Genomic DNA, 19,352 nt, shown 5'->3' with positions numbered 1-19,352 from the left:
GAGAGTGTCATAAATAAAAGAAAACATACTTACCAAAAGACACTCATCTACATAAAGTAGATAGACCAACCAGTACTGAAACGAGAATCAGTAGAGGTAATGGTATATAAGAGTATATCGTCGATCTGAAAAGGGAGGTAGGAGATGACTCTCTACGACCGATGACAGAGAACCTATGAAATAGATCCCCGTTAGGATGACCATTGTATTCAATAGGTAATACTCCCTTCACATCCCTCTGTCATTCACTGCACTCTGAGAGGAACCGGGCTTCAGCATGCTGAGAAGCGCATATCAACGTAGAAATCTAGCACAAACTTACTTCACCACCTCCATAGGAGGCAAAGTTTGTAAAACTGAATTGTGGGTGTGGTGGGGGGTGTATTTATAGGCATTTTGAGGTTTGGGAAACTTTGCCCCTCCTGGTAGGAATGTATATCCCATACGTCACTAGCTCATGGACTCTTGCCAATTACATGAAAGAAATTAACCCCTCAGTCTCTGTCACGTCAGTGCCTGCATCCTGCCAAAATCAAATCCTTACTAAAGGATAAAAGTGTACCCATAAATAATTGCAGCCATAATGAGCTTAAGTGCAAGCCTCCACCTAGAAGACAAGATGCACTTACCTGCAATCTAGCTGTCCGGCAGGGAGACGGCTCACAAGGCATGAAAGGATGCCAACTCTTTACAGAGACCTGTAGAAAAAAAGAAAGAACAGAGTAAACCTACTCTGGCTTTCTATACTAGGGCAGCAAAATGTTAGGAAAACGCAGCAAGGCCCACCTCACAAGTCCCTAACTGCTTTAAAGCCACCACTACCCTACTGAAGAGATTAACGTGGACTACGGCTAAACCTGAAAAATCTTGCTTGTAGCGAAAGAAAGCAAAGAGAATGACTGGGGATTATGGGTAGGAGAGTGACACTTAACATATTTGCTGTGGTGCTCTTTGCCTCCTCCTGCTGGCCAGGAGTGATATTCCCACTAGTAATTGATGACGTCGTGGACTCTCCATATCTTAGGAAAAAAATAATTTTTTTCCTTTTTCGTAGAGGTAAAATGTATTTTTATTTTATATCAAATAGAATAACTAAACTTGAACAATATAGTTACAAATAATTAGGTATTTCAATTGGTAACAGTTTTAATCAGTCCAGAAAGAGTGGATACAAATAGTGAGAGAGGATGGCAACAGATTCTATCCTCTGATGAAGTGAAATCCTTTTTCACGAAATGCGTAAGTTTGAACTGGGGGAGTGACGTCACATTCGGTTGTTCTGTGAAGTATCCAGACAAGTGCCAGCCACTATTCTTTCTCCCTACTCTTTAGTCACTTAACTCAGAAAACTATTGAAACATCCGCAACACAGACCAGTATGTAAACATTCTCCGAGGACTGTATTGTGATAGACCTTTTGGGTTAATAAAACTACTTTGGCCATTTTTACCCTCAACAAGTGTCTTTAAACCAGATATCGCTCATAATACTTTATCTCTCACATTAATTGGAGACACCTAAGCAGTGTTTTATCTGCATAGACTATATATATATATATATATATATTTGTATGTGTTTATTTACAGAATAATTATAGAACATTTACATTAGTTTTCAAAAACAAATGTAAATGTTCCAAAGTTAAAAAGGTAAAAAAGTTCACCTGTAGCGGAGAGCCGCACTAACCTCTTCTTTACAGAGCCCCAGCTGCACTAATAGGAGGCTTATAGCAGTGGCTCACAGGGGCTGACTAAAGGACCGTCTCCTTTAGTGAAGGTCATGGGAGCCACCGACGCGTGCAAAAGGTACTGATTAATTTTAAATTTAGTTTGTGCATTCATTTGGATATTTGGTTTGTTATGAATTTGCATTCATTATGAAATGAATGCACATCTCTAATATGTATGTATTTGAGCACATACATTTGCACACATATAAACACACACACATACATATACACACATATATATATATATATATATATATATATATATATATATATATATATATATATATATCTACATACACGCATACAAACACATATATATGTACAGTATGTGTATAAATATATATATATATATATATATATAATAAACTAATATTTTTTATGAGCAATGTTTAGCATGGCAGAGATATCCAATGAAAGAATAGGGATGTCGGCCGCGCTAAACATTCTCTTGTTACTCTGTTTTACCAAATTGCGTGCTAATCCTAGCGCAGTCCAGCGATACTGATAGCACACCTTGTGCTATCAGAGGCTCTCCACTTGTAATCTATGCCATTGTGTATATCAGCAATTAAAGTGATTGTAAAGTTTTGCTATGGAATCAACATTTTATTCTTAAAATAATTACAGTTTAGTGATTGGAAACATTGCCCCTTTCCTCAGCCCGCTCATTTTTTCTTTGACGACGATTCCATCTTCAGCCAATCGTTGTGTGCCCCATTTGGTGTCCAGCTCCTGAGGCACGCAATGATTGGCTAAAGCCAGATTCATCATAAAATCTAAAAATCAAATCGAGTAGTAGATGCGGGCGGAGGAACGGCGCAATGTTTCTGATAACTAAACGGTAATTATTTTAAGAATAGAGCGTCTTGAATTATTATTATGAATGAAAGTGCCCCTCTTTTTAAGAATAATTATAGATAGTGTTGCTTCCATAGCAAATCTTTTACAATCACTTTAAAGGGACAGTCTAGGCCAAAATAAACTTTCATGATTCAGGTAGGAGCATGTAATTTTAAACAATTTTCCAATTTACTTTTATCACCAATTTTGCTTTGTTCTCTTGGTATTCTTAGTTGAAAGCTTAAAGGGACAGTATACACTCATTTTCATATAACTGCATGTAATAGACACTACTATAAAGAATAAGATGCACAGATACTGATATAAAAATCCAGTATAAAATGGTTTAAAAACGTACTTAGAAGCTTTCAGTTTAGCTCTGTTGAAAATGCAGATGGAAATCCCACTGCAAGTGGGAAATAAGACACTCCCCCCCCTCCCCCTTCTTTTGCATATGAAAAGACCCTTTACACAAACAGGAGCAAGCTGGAGAAGGTAGCTGACGGTATTCAAATAAAACTTTGGGGCTTGGTTAGGAGTCTGAAAATCAGAGCAATGTTATTTAAAAATAAGCAAAATTATACATTTAAAAAAAACAAAAAAACTTTATGGGCTTTATAAATAGATCATCTACAAAACATTTATGCAAAGAAAAAATGAGTGTATAATGTCCCTTTAACCTAGGAGGTTCATATGCTAATTTCTTAGACCTTGAAGGCCACCTCTTTTCAGAATGCATTTTAACAGTTTTTCACCACTAGAGGGTGTTAGTTCATGTATTTCATATAGATAACACTGTGCTCGTGCACGTGAAGTTATCTGGGAGCAGACACTGATTGGCTAAACTGCAAATCTGTCAAAAGAACTGAAATAAAGGGGCAGTTTGCAGAGGCTTAGATATAAGATAATCACAGAGGTTAAAAGTATATTAATATAACTGTGTTGGTTATGCAAAACTGGGGAATGGGTAATAAAGGGATTATCTATCTTTTAAAACAATAAAAATGCTGGTGTAGACTGTCCCTTTAAGTTCATTGTATTGTGTTAAAAACCCAATAGCCTGGCAGATTATACAGCCCCCTAGACAAAAGAATATTATGTAAAATACTACACAAGGGTAATGTCGGATGAGTATTCACAGATGATAACATTCACTTTACCTCTAAAGGAGCCTGTAGCATTGTTGCCAGCTGCTTTGCCAGTTGCATATGATAGTGTGTGCCAGACCCGTGAGTTTCCCTGGTGACTGGATTGGCTATTCCCATGCTCAGCAGATAGGATTTAAATCTGATAGTCTTAAAAAAAAAATTTAAAAAACAGGTTAACCTCAGAACTTATTTCAATGACAATGACCTTTCCTTTGTAAAAAAACCCAAAACAAAACACAAATGAAAAGCCATAAAGCAACTGAAGTACATCACATTTTTATCAAGCATTTTTTAGTGGGTAACATTTGTTTTTTAAGAAATGGGGTTTCGTTTTTGCATGTAAAACAAAGGAAATGATGCTTATCACACTTTACTTATAGAAGTACTATTTGTCTGAGTATTCAAACACTAATGATACTGCAAGTCTATGTGTTTAACCCACAAAAAATAATTAAACACATAGTTAAAGTACCATTAGGGTATAAAAAAGAAATGCTGGTCCCAAGTGTACATGGCCAAGTGTACATGGCCAGCGAACCAATCAGTAGTGGCAAATGTGCAGCTGGAACCATAGACTATCACTGCTAGTTAAACACATATACTTGTAGGGTTATTAGTGCTAATATCATTTTTTGCACTATGATTTACATTTATCTGCTAGGCTCACAGAGAGCACTGCAATTCATTTGAGCACACTGACATTCAAAAAATGTAAACTCACAGTTAAAAAAAAGAAAAGGACAAAAACAGAATTTATGCTTACCTGATAAATTACTTTCTCCAACGGTGTGTCCGGTCCACGGCGTCATCCTTACTTATGGGAATATCTCTTCCCCAACAGGAAATGGCAAAGAGTCCCAGCAAAGCTGGCCATATAGTCCCTCCTAGGCTCCGCCCACCCCCCTTGTGGGAACCAATACCAAAGCTTTAGGACACGGATGAAGGGAGGGAGCAAATCAGGTTACCTAAACGGAAGGCACCACGGCTTGCAAAACCTTTCTCCCAAAAATAGCCTCCGAAGAAGCAAAAGTATCAAATTTGTAAAATTTGGCAAAAGTGTGCAGTGAAGACCAAGTCGCTGCCTTACATATCTGATCAACAGAAGCCTCGTTCTTGAAGGCCCATGTGGAAGCCACAGCCCTAGTGGAGTGAGCTGTGATTCTTTCAGGAGGCTGCCGTCCGGCAGTCTCATAAGCCAATCTGATGATGCTTTTAAGCCAAAAGGAAAGAGAGGTAGAAGCTGCTTTTTGACCTCTCCTTTTACCAGAATAGACGACAAACAGAGAAGATGTTTGTCTGAACTCTTTTGTAGCTTCTAAGTAGAATTTTAGAGCATGGACTACATCTAAAATTGTGTAGCAAACGTTCCTTCTTTGAAACTGGATTCGGACACAAAGAAGGTACAACTATCTCCTGGTTAATATTTTTGTTGGAAACAACCTTTGGAAGAAAACCAGGCTTAGTACGCAAAACAACCTTATCTGAATGGAACACCAGATAGGGCGGAGTACACTGCAGAGCAGATAACTCGGAAACTCTTCTAGCAGAAGAAATAGCAACCAAAAACAAAACTTTCCAAGATAACAACTTAATATCTATGGAATGTAAAGGTTCAAACGGAACCCCTTGAAGAACTGAAAGAACTAGATTTAAACTCCAGGGAGGAGTCAAAGGTCTGTAAACAGGCTTGATCCTAACCAGAGCCTGAACAAATGCTTGAACATCTGGCACAGCTGCCAGTCGTTTGTGTAGTAAGACAGATAAGGCAGAAATCTGTCCCTTTAGAGAACTCGCAGATAATCCTTTATCCAAACCTTCTTGTAGAAAGGAAAGGATCTTAGGAATCTTTATCTTATTCCATGGGAATCCCTTGGATTCACACCAGCAGATATAGCTTTTCCATATTTTATGGTAAATTTTTCTAGTTACCGGTTTTCTGGCTTGAACCAGAGTATCTATCACAGAATCTGAAAATCCACGCTTTGATAGAATCAAGCGTTCAATCTCCAAGCCGTCAGCTGGAGGGAGACCAGATTTGGATGTTCGAATGGACCCTGTACAAGAAGGTCCTGTCTCAAAGGTAGCTTCCATGGTGGAACCGATGACATATTCACCAGGTCTGCATACCAAGTCCTGCGTGGCCACGCAGGAGCTATCAAGATCACAGAGGCCCTCTCCTGCTTGATCCTGGCTACCAGCCTGGGAATGAGAGGAAACGGTGGAAACACATAAGCTAGGTTAAAGGTCCAAGGCGCTACTAGTGCATCCACTAGAGTCGCCTTGGGATCCCTGGATCTGGACCCGTAGCAAGGAACCTTGAAGTTCTGACGAGACGCCATCAGATCCATGTCTGGAATGCCCCATAATTGGGTCAACTGGGCAAATATTTCCGGGTGGAGTTCCCACTCCCCCGGATGGAAAGTCTGACGACTCAGATAATCCGCCTCCCAGTTTTCCACTCCTGGGATGTGGATCGCAGATAGGTGACAGGAGTGATCCTCCGCCCATTGTATTATTTTGGTCACTTCTTTCATCACCAGGGAACTCCTTGTTCCCCCCTGATGATTGATATAAGCAACAGTCGTCATGTTGTCTGATTGGAATCTTATGAATCTGGCCTTTGCTAGCTGAGGCCAAGCCCTGAGAGCATTGAATATCGCTCTTAGTTCCAGAATGTTTATCGGGAGAAGAGACTCTTCCCGAGACCATAGTCCCTGAGCTTTCAGGGATTCCCAGACCGCGCCCCAGCCCACTAGACTGGCGTCGGTCGTGACGATGACCCACTCTGGTCTGCGGAAGCTCATTCCCTGGGATAGGTGGTCCAGGGTTAGCCACCAACGGAGTGAATCTCTGGTCTTCTGATCTACTTGAATCACTGGAGACAAGTCTGTATAGTCTCCATTCCACTGTTTCAGCATGCACAGTTGTAATGGACTTAGATGAATTCGCGCAAAAGGAACTATGTCCATTGCTGCAACCATCAACCCTACTACTTCCATGCACTGAGTTATGGAAGGACGCGGAACTGAATGAAGAACTTGACAAGCGCTTAGAACTTTTGACTTTCTGACATCTGTCAGAAAAATCCTCATTTCTAAAGAATCTATTATTGTTCCCAAGAAGGGAACTCTTGTCGACGGAGACAGAGAACTTTTTACTATGTTTACCTTCCATCCGTGAGATCTGAGAAAGGCCAGAACGATGTCTGTATGAGCCTTTGTCTTTGAAAGGGACGACGCTTGTATTAGAATGTCGTCCAAGTACGGTACTACTGCAATGCCCCTCGGTCTTAAAACCGCTAGAAGGGACCCGAGTACCTTTGTGAAAATCCTTGGAGCAGTGGCTAACCCGAATGGGAGGGCCACAAACTGGTAATGTTTGTCCAGAAAGGCGAACCTTAGGAACTGATGATGTTCTTTGTGGATAGGAATATGTAGGTACGCATCCTTTAGATCCACGGTAGTCATAAATTGACCTTCCTGGATTGTAGGTAGAATCGTTCGAATGGTTTCCATTTTGAACGATGGTACTCTGAGAAATTTGTTTAGGATTTTTAAATCCAGAATTGGTCTGAAGGTTCCCTCTTTTCTGGGAACTACGAACAGATTTGAGTAAAATCCCATTCCTTGTTCCGCCATTGGAACTGGGTGTATCACTCCCATCTTTAACAGGTCTTCTACACAATGTAAGAATGCCTGTCTCTTTATTTGGTTTGAGGATAAGTGAGATATGTGAAACCTTCCCCTTGGGGGTAGTTCCTTGAATTCCAGAAGATAACCCTGAGAAACTATTTCTAGCGTCCAGGGATCCTGAACATCTCTTGCTCAAGCCTGAGCAAAGAGAGAGAGTCTGCCCCCCACTAGATCCGGTCCCGGATCGGGGGCTACTCCTTCATGCTGTTTTGTTAGCAGCAGCAGGTTTCTTGGCCTGCTTACCCTTGTTCCAGCCTTGCATCGGTTTCCAGGCTGGTTTGGTCTGTGAAGCATTACCCTCTTGCTTAGAGGATGCAGAATTAGAGGCCGGTCCGTTCCTGAAATTACGAAAGGAACGAAAATTAGACTTATTCTTGGCTTTGAAAGGCCTATCTTGTGGGAGGGCGTTGCCCTTTCCCCCAGTGATGTCTGAGATAATCTCTTTCAATTCTGGCCCAAAGAGAGTTTTACCCTTGAAGGGGATATTAAGCAATTTTGTCTTGGACGATACATCCGCTGACCAAGACTTTAGCCAAAGCGCTCTGCGCGCCACAATTGCAAACCCTGAATTTTTCGCCGCTAATCTAGCTAATTGCAAAGCGGCATCTAAAATAAAAGAATTAGCCAACTTAAGTGCGTGAACTCTGTCCATAACCTCCTCATATGGAGTCTCTCTACTGAGCGACTTTTCTAGTTCCTCGAACCAGAACCACGCTGCTGTAGTGACAGGAACAATGCACGAAATGGGTTGCAGAAGGTAACCTTGCTGTACAAAAATCTTTTTAAGCAAACCCTCCAATTTTTTATCCATAGGATCTTTGAAAGCACAATTATCCTCGATAGGAATAGTAGTGCGCTTGTTTAGAGTAGAAACTGCCCCCTCGACCTTAGGGACTGTCTGCCATAAGTCCTTTCTGGGGTCGACCATAGGAAATAATTTCTTAAATATAGGAGGGGGGACAAAAAGGTATGCCGGGCTTCTCCCACTCCTTATTCACTATGTCCGCCACCCGCTTGGGTATAGGAAAAGCGTTGGGGTGCACCGGAACCTCTAGGAACTTGTCCATCTTGCATAATTTTTCTGGAATGACCAGGTTGTCACAATCATCCAGAGTAGAAAACACCTCCTTAAACAGCAGTGCGCGGAGATGCTCTAATTTAAATTTAAATGTCACAACATCAGGTTCAGCCTGTTGAGAAATTTTTCCTGAATCTGAAATTTCCCCATCTGACAAAACCTCCCTCATGGCCCCTTCAGATTGGTGTGAGGGTATGACAGAGCAATTATCATCAGCGCCCTCTTGCTCTTCAGTGTTTAAAACAGAGCAATCGCGCTTTCTCTGATATGCAGGCATTTTGGATAAAATATTTGCTATGGAGTTATCCATTACTGCCGTCAATTGTTGCATAGTAATAAGCATTGGCGCGCTAGAAGTACTAGGGGCCTCCTGCGTGGGCAAAACTGGTATAGACACAGAAGGAGATGATGTAGAACCATGTCTACTCCCTTCATCTGATGAATCATCTTGGGCAACTTCATTATCTGTGGCAGTACTGTCCTTACTTTGTTTGGACGCTATGGCACAATTATCACACAATTTTGAAGGGGGAGACACATTGACTTTCATACATATAGAACATAGCTTATCTGAAGGTACAGACATGTTAAACAGGCTTAAACTTGTCAATAAAGCACAAAAACCGTTTTAAAACAAAACCGTTACTGTCTCTTTAAATTTTAAACAGAGCACACTTTATTACTGAATATGTGAAAAAATATGAAGGAATTGTTCAAAATTTACCAAATTTTCACCACAGTGTCTTAAAGCATTCAAAGTATTGCACACCAATTTTCAGAGCTTTAACCCTTAAAATAACGAAACCGGAGCCGGTTACAGTTTTAACCCCTCTACAGTCCCAGCTACAGCCTTTGCTGCGACTTTACCAAACCCAGGGGGGAATACAATACCAAATGAAGCCTTCTAGGAACTTTTCCAACTACTTTCAGATCCTCACACATGCATCTGCATGTCTTGCTCTCAAAAGTAACTGCGCAGTAATGGCGCGAAAATGAGGCTCAGCCTACAACTGGGAAGGCCCTTCCTGACTGGAAAAGGTGTCTAACACAGTGCCTGACGTTAAAAAACGTTCCCCAAGTTTATAAGTGTGAATTACCAGCATAAACATATATAAAATGCCCAAATAAAGCAATCGATTTTGGCCATAAAAGTGTCTACCAGTTTTATAGCCCATATTAAGCCCTTTATTCTGTTTGAGACTAAGAAAATGGCTTACCGGTCCCCATGAGGGGAAATGACAGCCTTCCAGCATTACACAGTCTTGTTAGAAATATGGCTAGTCATACCTTAAGCAGAAAAGTCTGCTAACTGTTTCCCCCAACTGAAGTTACTTCATCTCAACAGTCCTATGTGGAAACAGCAAACGATTTTAGTTACTGTCTGCTAAAATCATCTTCCTCTCACAAACAGAATTCTTCATCTTTTTCTGTTTCAGAGTAAATAGTACATACCAGCACTATTTTAAAATAACAAACTCTTGATAGTAGAATAAAAAAACTACAACTAAACACCACATACTCTTAACCATCTCCATGGAGATGTTGCCTGTGCAACGGCAAAGAGAATGACTGGGGTGGGCGGAGCCTAGGAGGGACTATATGGCCAGCTTTGCTGGGACTCTTTGCCATTTCCTGTTGGGGAAGAGATATTCCCACAAGTAAGGATGACGCCGTGGACCGGACACACCAATGTTGGAGAAATATCCTCGCTTTTGTATTAAGCAATTATCAGTTTGTCTTCCTGGTAAGAGCAACCACCACCTATTTCATGCACATAGTTTTCCTTTGACAAATAAAGGGTTGAAGGGACAGGATTTAAACCATTAACAGAAAAAAAAAATCTTCATTCAGAAATAAGCAACATTAACAACACAGATTTTCTCATTTCTTTTGGCAAACTGAAACACAAATATGTTCTTGCAAGCACTGCTCACCTAATTAAAGTAGTGCTTAAAGTTTACAATTTCCTGATTGGTTGGACAAAGTAAAACTGTTTTGGGAGCTGCTAGAGAGTGGAGTTTCTTACTGCATGTGCAGCAAAAATGAATTGGATAGCTATATTTCACATCATATTTTGTTATATTTAAATACATTATTAAATCTTTACGGAACAGTTATACACTAAAGTCATCTCTGAGAGCTGAGAGGTTAAATGGAAAAACATAATTTATGTAAGAACTTACCTGATAAATTAATTTACTTCATAGTGGCAAGAGTCCATGAGCTAGTGACGTATGAGATATACATTCCTACCAGGAGGGGGCAAAGTTTCCCAAACCTCAAAATTCCTCCCACCTCACTCATACCTCAGTTTAACGTGTAGCCAAGTAGTGAGGTATAAAAAAAAAAAAAAAGGAGTAAAAAGCATACAAAGAGGAACTGGAAAAATAATGTGCTTTATACAAAAAAATCATAACCACAAAAAATAGGATGGGTCTCATGGACTCCTGCCACTATGAAATAAATTAGTTAAGTGGCAAGAGTCCATGAGCTAGTGACATATGGGATATAATACCCAAGATATGGAAATTCATGAGTCACTAGAGAGGGAGGGATAAAATAAAAACAGCTATATCCGCTGAGAAATTAAATTTAAAAGAATTATTACGTTTTCTTAAAAAATGTCAAAAAACTCAAATCAAAGGCACTAGAATAAAACTGACACAGCTGCCTGAAGAACCTTTCTACCAAAAGCTGTAATTCACTGAGCCGGAGACTGCCCCGCCTCCAAATAAGCTTTGTGAATCAAAAGTTTCAACCAAGTTGCCAGAGAAATGGCGGAGGCTTTCTGACCTTTCCTGAAACCAGAAAAAATAACAAATAGACTAGAAGTCTTTCTGAATCTTTAATAGCCTCAACATAATATTTCAAAGCTCTTACCACATCCAAAGAATGTAAAGACCTTTCAAGAGTATTCTTAGGATTAGGACACAAGGAAGGAACAACAATTTCCCTATTAATGTTGTTATAATTCACAACTTTAGGCAAAAATTTAAACAAAGTCCGCAAAACAGCTTTAGCTTGATGGAAAATCAGATAAGGGGACAATTCAGAAACTCTTCTAGCAGAAGAGATAGCCAAAAGAAATAACACTTTCCAAGAAAGTAAATTAATATCCAGAGAATGCATAGGCTCAAAAGGAGGAGTCTGTAAAATCTTTAATACCAAATTGAGACTCCAAGGAGGGGAAATAGATTTAATAACAGGTTTGATACGAATCAAAGCCTGAACAAAACAATGAATATCAGGAAGCTTAGCAATTTTTCTATGAAATAAGACAGAAAGAGCAGAGATTTGTCCTTTCAAAGTATTTGCAGACAACCCTTTATCCAAACCATCCTGAAGAAACTGTAAAATCCAAGGAATTCTGAAAGAATGCCAAGAATAATCATGAGTGGAACACAATGAAATATAGGTTTCAAAATCTGATGATAAATCTTCCTTGAAACAGATTTACGAGCCTGTATCATAGTGCTAATCACCGAGTCAGAGAAACCTCTATGACTAAGCACTTAAAGTGAAGGTAACGTTTTGTCAATTAGAAGATATCTATGCATTATTTCATAATAAAATAAGATAACCGCTAACTTTATTTTATTTTTTTAATTTGCAAGTTTTTACATATATATATATATATATATATATATATATATATATATATTCCCTACCGTTTCCATAACTCCTCCCAACCTCTATTTCCTGATTTTCAGTGCTGTGACGTATAGAGCGGGTGGGACTGCTCTATACGTCACAGCACTGAAAAACATAATTTATGCTTACCTGATAAATTCCTTTCTTCTGTAGTGTGATCAGTCCACGGGTCATCATTACTTCTGGGATATTACTCCTCCCCAACAGGAAGTGCAAGAGGATTCACCCAGCAGAGCTGCATATAGCTCCTCCCCTCTACGTCACTCCCAGTCATTCGACCAAGGACCAACGAGAAAGGAAAAGCCAAGGGTGAAGTGGTGACTGGAGTATAAATTAAAAAATATTTACCTGCCTTAAAAACAGGGCGGGCCGTGGACTGATCACACTACAGAAGAAAGGAATTTATCAGGTAAGCATAAATTATGTTTTCTTCTGTTAAGTGTGATCAGTCCACGGGTCATCATTACTTCTGGGATACCAATACCAAAGCAAAAGTACACGGATGACGGGAGGGATAGGCAGGCTCTTTATACAGAAGGAACCACTGCCTGAAGAACCTTTCTCCCAAAAATAGCCTCCGATGAAGCAAAAGTGTCAAATTTGGAAAATTTGGAAAAAGTATGAAGCGAAGACCAAGTTGCAGCCTTGCAAATCTGTTCAACAGAGGCCTCATTCTTGAAGGCCCAAGTGGAAGCCACAGCTCTAGTAGAATGAGCTGTAATTCTTTCAGGAGGCTGCTGTCCAGCAGTCTCATAAGCTAAACGAATTATGCTACGAAGCCAAAAAGAAAGAGAGGTAGCGGAAGCTTTTTGACCTCTCCTCTGCCCAGAGTAAATGACAAACAGAGAAGACGTTTGTCGAAATTCCTTAGTTGCCTGTAAGTAAAATTTTAGAGCACGGACTACATCCAGGTTGTGCAGTAGACGTTCCTTCTTTGAAGAAGGATTTGGGCATAAAGAAGGAACAACAATCTCTTGATTGATATTCCTGTTAGTAACTACCTTAGGTAAGAACCCAGGTTTAGTACGCAGGACTACCTTATCCGAATGAAAAATCAAATAAGGAGAATCACAATGTAAGGCTGATAATTCAGAGACTCTTCGAGCCGAGGAAATAGCCATTAAAAATAGAACTTTCCAAGATAACAACTTTATATCAATGGAATGAAGGGGTTCAAACGGAACGCCCTGTAAAACATTAAGAACAAGGTTTAAACTCCATGGTGGAGCAACAGTTTTAAACACAGGCTTAATTCTGGCCAAAGCCTGACAAAAAGCCTGGACGTCAGGAACTTCTGACAGACGTTTGTGTAACAGAATGGACAGAGCTGAGATCTGTCCCTTTAATGAACTAGCAGATAAACCCTTTTCTAAACCTTCTTGTAGAAAAGACAATATCCTAGGGATCCTAACCTTACTCCAAGAGTAACCTTTGGATTCACACCAATATAGGTATTTACGCCATATCTTATGGTAAATCTTTCTGGTAACAGGTTTCCTAGCCTGTATTAAGGTATCAATAACTGACTCAGAAAATCCACGTCTTGATAAAATCAAGCGTTCAATTTCCAAGCAGTCAGCTTCAGAGAAGTTAGATTTTGATGTTTGAAGGGACCCTGTATCAGAAGGTCCTGTTTCAGAGGTAGAGACCAAGGTGGACAGGATGACATGTCCACCAGGTCTGCATACCAAGTCCTGCGTGGCCACGCAGGTGCTATTAGAATCACTGATGCTCTCTCTTGTTTGATTCTGGCAATCAATCGAGGAAGCAACGGGAAGGGTGGAAACACGTAAGCCATCCTGAAGTCCCAAGGTGCTGTCAGAGCATCTATCAGGACTGCTCCTGGATCCCTGGATCTGGACCCGTAACGAGGAAGCTTGGCGTTCTGTCGAGACGCCATGAGATCTATCTCTGGTTTGCCCCAACGTCGAAGTATTTGGGCAAAGACCTCCGGATGAAGTTCCCACTCCCCCGGATGAAAAGTCTGACGACTTAAGAAATCCGCCTCCCAGTTCTCCACTCCCGGGATGTGGATTGCTGACAGGTGGCAAGAGTGAGACTCTGCCCAGCAAATTATCTTTGATACTTCCATCATAGCTAGGGAGCTTCTTGTCCCTCCCTGATGGTTGATGTAAGCTACAGTCGTGATGTTGTCCGACTGAAACCTGATGAACCCCCGAGTTGTCAACTGGGGCCAAGCCAGGAGGGCATTGAGAACTGCTCTCAATTCCAGAATGTTTATTGGCAGGAGACTCTCCTCCTGACTCCATTGTCCCTGAGCCTTCAGAGAATTCCAGACGGCACCCCAACCTAGAAGGCTGGCGTCTGTTGTTACAATTGTCCAGTCTGGTCTGCTGAATGGCATCCCCCTGGACAGATGTGGCCGAGAAAGCCACCATAGAAGAGAATTTCTGGTCTCTTGATCCAGATTCAGAGAAGGGGATAAGTCTGAGTAATCCCCATTCCACTGACTTAGCATGCACAGTTGCAGTGGTCTGAGGTGTAAGCGTGCAAAGGGTACTATGTCCATTGCCGCTACCATTAAGCCGATTACCTCCATGCATTGAGCCACTGACGGGTGTTGAATGGAATGAAGGGTGCGGCAAGCACTTTGAAGTCTTGTTAGCCTGTCCTCTGTCAGGTAAATCTTCATTTCTACAGAATCTATAAGAGTCCCCAGGAAGGGAACTCTTGTGAGTGGAACGAGTGAACTTTTCTTTTCGTTCACCTTCCATCCATGTGACCTTAGAAATGCCAGCACTAACTCTGTATGAGACTTGGCAGTTTGAAAGCTTGAAGCGTGTATCAGAATGTCGTCTAGGTATGGAGCTACCGAGATTCCCCGCGGTCTTAGTACCGCCAGAAGAGCACCCAGAACCTTTGTGAAGATTCTTGGAGCTGTAGCCAATCCGAATGGAAGAGCCACAAACTGGTAATGCCTGTCTAGGAAGGCAAACCTTAGGTACCGATAATGATCTTTGTGAATCGGTATGTGAAGGTAAGCATCTTTTAAATCTACAGTGGTCATGTATTGACCCTCTTGGATCATAGGTAAAATTGTCCGAATAGTCTCCATCTTGAACGATGGAACTCTTAGGAATTTGTTTAGGATCTTTAAGTCCAGGATTGGTCTGAAAGTTCCCTCTTTTTTGGGAACCACAAACAGATTTGAGTAAAACCCCTGTCCCTGTTCCTATCGTGGAACTGGATGGATTACTCCCATTAACAAGAGCTCTTGTACGCAGCGTAGAAACGCCTCTTTCTTTGTCTGGATTGTTGACAATCTTGACAGATGAAATCTCTCTCTTGGAGGAGAGTATTTGAAGTCCAGAAGGTATCCCTGAGATATTATCTCTAGCGCCCAGGGATCCTGAACATCTCTTGCCCAAGCCTGGGCGAAGAGAGAAAGTCTGCCCCCCACTAGATCCGATCCCGGATCGGGGGCCCTCAATTCATGCTGTTTTAGGGGCAGCAGCAGGTTTCCTAGTCTGCTTGCCCTTGTTCCAGGACTGGTTAGGTTTCCAGCCTTGTCTGTAGCGAGCAACAGCTCCTTCCTGTTTTGGTGCAGAGGAAGTTGATGCTGCTCCTGCTTTGAAATTACGAAAGGAACGAAAATTAGACTGTCTAGTCTTGGCTTTGGCTTTGTCCTGAGGCAGGGCATGGCCTTTACCTCCTGTAATGTCAGCGATAATCTCTTTCAACCCGGGCCCGAATAAGGTCTGCCCTTTGAAAGGTATATTAAGCAATTTAGACTTAGAAGTAACATCAGCTGACCAGGATTTTAGCCACAGCGCCCTGCGTGCCTGAATGGCGAATCCTGAATTCTTCGCCGTAAGTTTAGTAAGATGTACTACGGCCTCCGAAATGAATGAATTAGCTAGTTTAAGGACTCTAAGCCTGTCCGTAATGTCGTCCAGAGTAGCTGAACCAATGTTCTCTTCCAGAGACTCAATCCAGAATGCCGCTGCAGCCGTGATCGGCGCAATGCATGCAAGGGGTTGCAATATAAAACCTTGTTGAACAAACATTTTCTTAAGGTAACCCTCTAACTTTTTATCCATTGGATCTGAAAAAGCACAGCTATCCTCCACCGGGATAGTGGTACGCTTAGCTAAGGTAGAAACTGCTCCCTCCACCTTAGGGACCGTTTGCCATAAGTCCCTTGTGGTGGCGTCTATTGGAAACATTTTTTCTAAATATCGGAGGGGGTGAGAACGGCACACCGGGTCTATCCCACTCCTTAGTAACAATTTCAGTAAGTCTCTTAGGTATAGGAAAAACCTCAGTACTCGTCGGTACCGCAAAATATTTATCCAACCTACACATTTTCTCTGGTATTGCAACTGTGTTACAATCATTCAGAGCCGCTAACACCTCCCCTAGTAATACACGGAGGTTTTCCAGTTTAAATTTAAAATTTGAAATATCTGAATCCAGTCTGTTTGGATCAGAACTGTCACCCACAGAATGAAGTGCTCCGTCCTCATGTTCTGCCACCTGTGACGCAGTGTCTGACATGGCCCTAATATTATCAGCGCACTCTGTTCTCACCCCAGAGTGATCACGCTTACCTCTTAGTTCTGGTAATTTAGCCAAAACCTCAGTCATAACAGTAGCCATATCCTGTAATGTGATTTGTAATGGCCGCCCAGATGTACTCGGCGCTACAATATCACGCACCTCCCTCTGAGCGGGAGATGTAGGTACTGACACGTGAGGCGAGTTAGTCGGCATAACTCTCCCCTCGTTGTTTGGTGAAATTTGTTCAATTTGTACAGATTGACTTTTATTTAAAGTAGCATCAATACAGTTAGTACATAAATTTCTATTGGGCTCCACTTTGGCATTGCAACAAATGACACAGGTATCATCCTCTGAATCAGACATGTTTAACACACTAGCAAATAAACTTGCAACTTGGAAATACAATTCAATTAGAATAATATTAAAACGTACTGTGCCTTTAAGAAGCACAGAAGATCTATGACAGTTGAAAATTAATAAATTGAAACAGTTATAGCCTCAATCCTTGTAAACAACACAACTTTAGCAAAGGTTTAATCCCATTAGCAAAGATAACAAATTCTGAAAGCAGGAAACAAATTACAGAATAAACGTTTTTTATCTCAGTCAAACTATAATTCTCACAGCTCTGCTGAGAGAAATTACCTCCCTCAAAATAAGTTTTGAAGACCCCTGAGCTCTGTAGAGATGAACCGGATCATGCAGGGAATACAATGAGTTGCTGACTGAAATATTTGATATAAAACTAAGTATAATCACCATAGTCCTCTCACACATCCTATCTAGTCGTTGGGTGCAAGAGAATGACTGGGAGTGACGTAGAGGGGAGGAGCTATATGCAGCTCTGCTGGGTGAATCCTCTTGCACTTCCTGTTGGGGAGGAGTAATATCCCAGAAGTAATGATGACCCGTGGACTGATCACACTTAACAGAAGAAATCAGTATTTCAAAAGCGTGTTCACGTGCACGAACAGGCTATTTCAATCTCTACAGCGCATGCGATACTCGGCAAACACAGTCTCCAATGCGCATGCGTTAATCGGGTTCGGGTTTTTAAGTTAACAAAATAGTGAATTAAAGGTCATAAATTATGTATTTACCGTATTATTTATGAAACGCTACTCTGTTTCAGAATCTTCCGTAAAAGCCGATAACGTATTGTGGATATCCCAAAACAAATCCAATACGCATGTGCGAAATGGGGGTGCACGTTAATTTCAGTAGGGAGAATAAAAAATAGCGCATGCGCAGAATAACAAGGAGGCGGATGACGTAGACTGACGGCCGCCTAACAGACAGATTTTCAATTGGGTGTTCTGAAAACGTGATCCGGATAGAAAACAATAATAAAATAACGGGTTGAATTTGCAGAGCATGAAAAATAGATTAATTACGGTGATAACTTTATTTACGGATCAATTGGATAAAAATGATGAATTAAACTCAGAATATTTTGGGACAAAGAATGTTATTCTACATCAACAACCAAGTAACTTTACCTTCACTTTAAACGTTCAATTTCCATGCCTTCAAATTTAGAGATTTGAGATTCTGGTGGAAAAATGGCCCTTGAGACAGAAGGTCGGGCCTTAAAGGAAGTGTCCAAGGCTGGCAACTGGAAATTTAAGCAGGTTGGTAAAACCAAGGAACTTCTAAAGCATCCACCATCTCCGCCTGAGGATTCTTGGACCTGAAAGGTATCTGGGAAGCTTCTTGTTTAGACGAGAGGCCATCAGATCTATTTATTTCATCTGTACAAGATGAAAAAACACATCTGGATGGAGAAACCACTCACCCGGATGTAAAGTCTGACGGCTGAGATAATCCGCTTCCCAATTGTCTACACCTGGGATATGAATCACAGAAATTAGACAGGAGTTGGATTCCGCCCAAGAAAGTATCTGATATACTTCTTTCATTGCAGAAGAACTGCGAGTCCCTCCTTGATGATTGACATATGCCACTGTTGTGATATTGTCTGTCTAAAAACGAATGTAAAGTTCTCTCTTGAATAGAGGCCAAGCCTGAAGAGCTCTAAAAATAGCATGGAGTTCTTAAATATTGATTGGTAACCTCACCTCTTGAGGATTCCATACCCCTTGTGCTGTCACAGACCATCAGACAGCTCCCCAACCTGTAAGACTTGCATCTGTTGAGATCACAGTCCAGGAAGGACAAACAAAGGAGGATCCTTGAACAATAAGGTGATGGTTTAACCACAAAGTCAGAAAGAGTTGAGCGTTGGGATTTAAGTATATCAACTGTGAAATCCGAGTATAATCCCTGCACCATTGGTGCAACATGCAAAGCTGTAGAGGTCTCATATGAAAATGAGCAAAGGGGATCACGTCCGATGCTGCAGTCATGAGACCTAAAACGTCCATGCACATAGCCACTGAAGGGAATGACAGAGACTGAAGGTTTAGACAAGCTAAAACCAACTTCATTCGTCTCTTGTCTGTTAGAGAAAGAGTCATGGACATTGAAGCTATCTGGAAACCTAAAAAGGTGGTCTGAGGAATCAAGAAACTCTTTTGTAAATTGATCCTCCAACCTTGTCTTTGAAGAAACCACACTAGTTGTTTCATGTGAGATTCTGCTAAATGAAAAGATTGAGCTAGTACCAAGATATCGTCCAAATAAGGAAACACTGCAATACCCTGCTCTCTGATTACAGATAGAAGGGCACC

The 19,352-nt window shown here is 41.1% G+C and overlaps 1 protein-coding gene across 1 annotated transcript in view; it reads right to left on the bottom strand.

The window, feature by feature from the left end:
* The window catches only part of VPS36 (vacuolar protein sorting 36 homolog), a 143,046-nt gene that overhangs the window by 65,422 nt on the left and 58,272 nt on the right, over positions 1–19,352 (bottom strand). Inside the window, exon 9 of the mRNA XM_053708389.1 lies at positions 3,730–3,864. Within this exon, the coding sequence (XP_053564364.1) occupies positions 3,730–3,864 (135 nt within the window). The remainder of the gene's footprint in view (positions 1–3,729; positions 3,865–19,352) is intronic.

This window comes from Bombina bombina, chromosome 3, assembly GCF_027579735.1.
Source record: "Bombina bombina isolate aBomBom1 chromosome 3, aBomBom1.pri, whole genome shotgun sequence".
Classification (NCBI taxonomy): domain Eukaryota; kingdom Metazoa; phylum Chordata; class Amphibia; order Anura; family Bombinatoridae; genus Bombina; species Bombina bombina.
This window is presented reverse-complemented; position numbering and strand designations above follow the sequence as displayed.